The 2001-nt window shown below is 39.3% G+C and overlaps 1 protein-coding gene across 1 annotated transcript; it reads left to right on the forward strand.

Annotated features, from left to right (window-relative positions):
- Positions 1 to 422: 422 nt before the first annotated feature.
- Positions 423 to 1492, forward strand: LOC125482201 (disks large-associated protein 2-like; the record flags this gene model as incomplete). The annotated part of the gene is made up of 1 exon (XM_048594212.1): positions 423 to 1492. A coding segment is annotated over one exon (1070 nt), but the record flags the coding sequence as incomplete, so codon positions are not given.
- Between the last annotated feature and the right edge of the window lie 509 nt (positions 1493 to 2001).

Consider the following 2001-nt stretch of genomic DNA (forward strand, 5'->3'; position numbering starts at 1 on the left):
GAATCTTCACTCCTACCCGCATTAAGTAATTTTTTTTTAACTTTTGATCAGTTGGTTTGAGTGTTATTTGTGATCCAAAAGATGCATCTATTTTGAGAGCTGGAATTTAACGAATTACAGTCACTTGGATATTTATTGGTAACAAATCTTTCTTTTAAAGTCTGTTTTTATACATGGACAGTATTTTCATTGAAATAGATGAGAAGTATCTCCCCATGCTTCAATAAACTAATGAACTGCTGAAATAAAATCAGGAATGTAGCATTCATTAATTTCTATTAAAGTAAGGTAGGGTACTAAATCAATAGCTTCGTCAGGTTGCATTGATTTATTTGCATTCACTGGTCTTTAATAAAATGCAAGACCATCAAATCCTTTAATGTTGTTTATATTAACTTGCTTTTTGTTGTGTTTTTTGACAGACCAGCAGTTTTCATGGTCACCTTCACAGCACTTCAATGAAGACATATATGCTCCTTCATCAAGGACCATGAAAGGATTAACTAGTAGCCGTACTCATCCCCAGCTCAGCTCAGCACACACTTGTGGCCTGATGACTGATGACTGTGAGCATTCTCATGACCATATGCACCATGGCTTGGATTCTAGGCAGTCGTACTTGCTCAGCCCAACTGACAGCTGCCAAATGGACCATCACCGTTGTTCACCTAGAAGTTCTATACATTCTGAATGTACAATCCCCATGATGGTAGGGGAGCACATGTCAAGCAGTACTTTCCCAAGAATGCACTACACCTCACATTATGATTCCAGGGATGACTGCACCAGTGTCTCGCACACTGGCAGCAAAATTAACCGCATTCCAGCTAATCTGCTGGACCAGTTCGAAAAACAATTGCCTCTGCACCGTGATGGCTTTCATACACTGCAGTATCAACGAACGTCCACTGCCACTGAGCAACGAAGTGAAAGTCCTGGCAGAATACGACACCTTGTGCATTCTGTCCAAAAACTTTTCACTAAATCTCACTCTTTGGAAGGGGCTTCGAAAGGAAATCTAAATGGCACTAAAGGTGAAGGTCGGCATTCAGACGATCACCACCATTCCCACCATCCCAAACATGGCAAGAGGAGTAAAAGCAAAGAACGAAAGCCAGAGCCCAAACATAAGTCTTCAATGTCTGCTTGGTGGAGCTCAGATGACAACTTGGACAGTGATAGCACTTACCGTACGGCGAGTGCGATGAGCAGGCACCACTTTGACCATATTTCACAGTACTATCCGGAAAATCTTCAGGGAGCCTTCAGTGATCTCACTCTGAAGACTTCAAAAAGCAACAACGATGTTAAATGCTCTGCTTGTGAAGGATTACCCATGACACCTGAGGGGAAATATATGAAAAGAAGCTCCTGGTCCACGCTCACTGTAAGCCAAGCCAAGGAAGCTTATCGGAAGTCATCACTTAATTTGGAGAAACCTCTTGTCCATCAGGAAATAAAATCATCTCTGAGGCCATGTCATTACCTACAAGTAAGTGGTAGTCTAACATTTAATATTGGGAATACAGTAAGTCATTTCTGTATGTTATTGACATTGATAGGAATTTGCTGAAAATAATGGAATTAATAATTACTGCTCCAACTCCACTACAAACCACATAAGCACTGAACTGGAAGTGCTGTATGTTACATGTAATGAGAATTTTATTGACAATCATCAGTTCTAATAATACATTGTTTGACTAATATTGAGGTGTTGTAAATTTTAATTTTAATATCATGTAACAAACAAGTCAACCCATGTAATGTGAACAGATTGATAACTACATTAGAAAAACACAGACAGGAACTTCGCACTGACACACAAACCAGTTCATTGAAGGTAGCGCATAGAAGAAATCAGATTCCCAGATTAACACAAGATGCATTGGAAAATATTGGAATCTGAAGTTGTCTTTTGGCATTTGCAGCAATCTCCATAATGAATAGCAAATTCATTTAAATTATAAGAATTTTTAGCTGAATACCACCACCCCTTCT

Source organism: Rhincodon typus, unplaced genomic scaffold, assembly GCF_021869965.1.
Source record: "Rhincodon typus isolate 14 unplaced genomic scaffold, sRhiTyp1.1 hic_rhity00007029, whole genome shotgun sequence".
In the NCBI taxonomy this organism is placed as follows: domain Eukaryota; kingdom Metazoa; phylum Chordata; class Chondrichthyes; order Orectolobiformes; family Rhincodontidae; genus Rhincodon; species Rhincodon typus.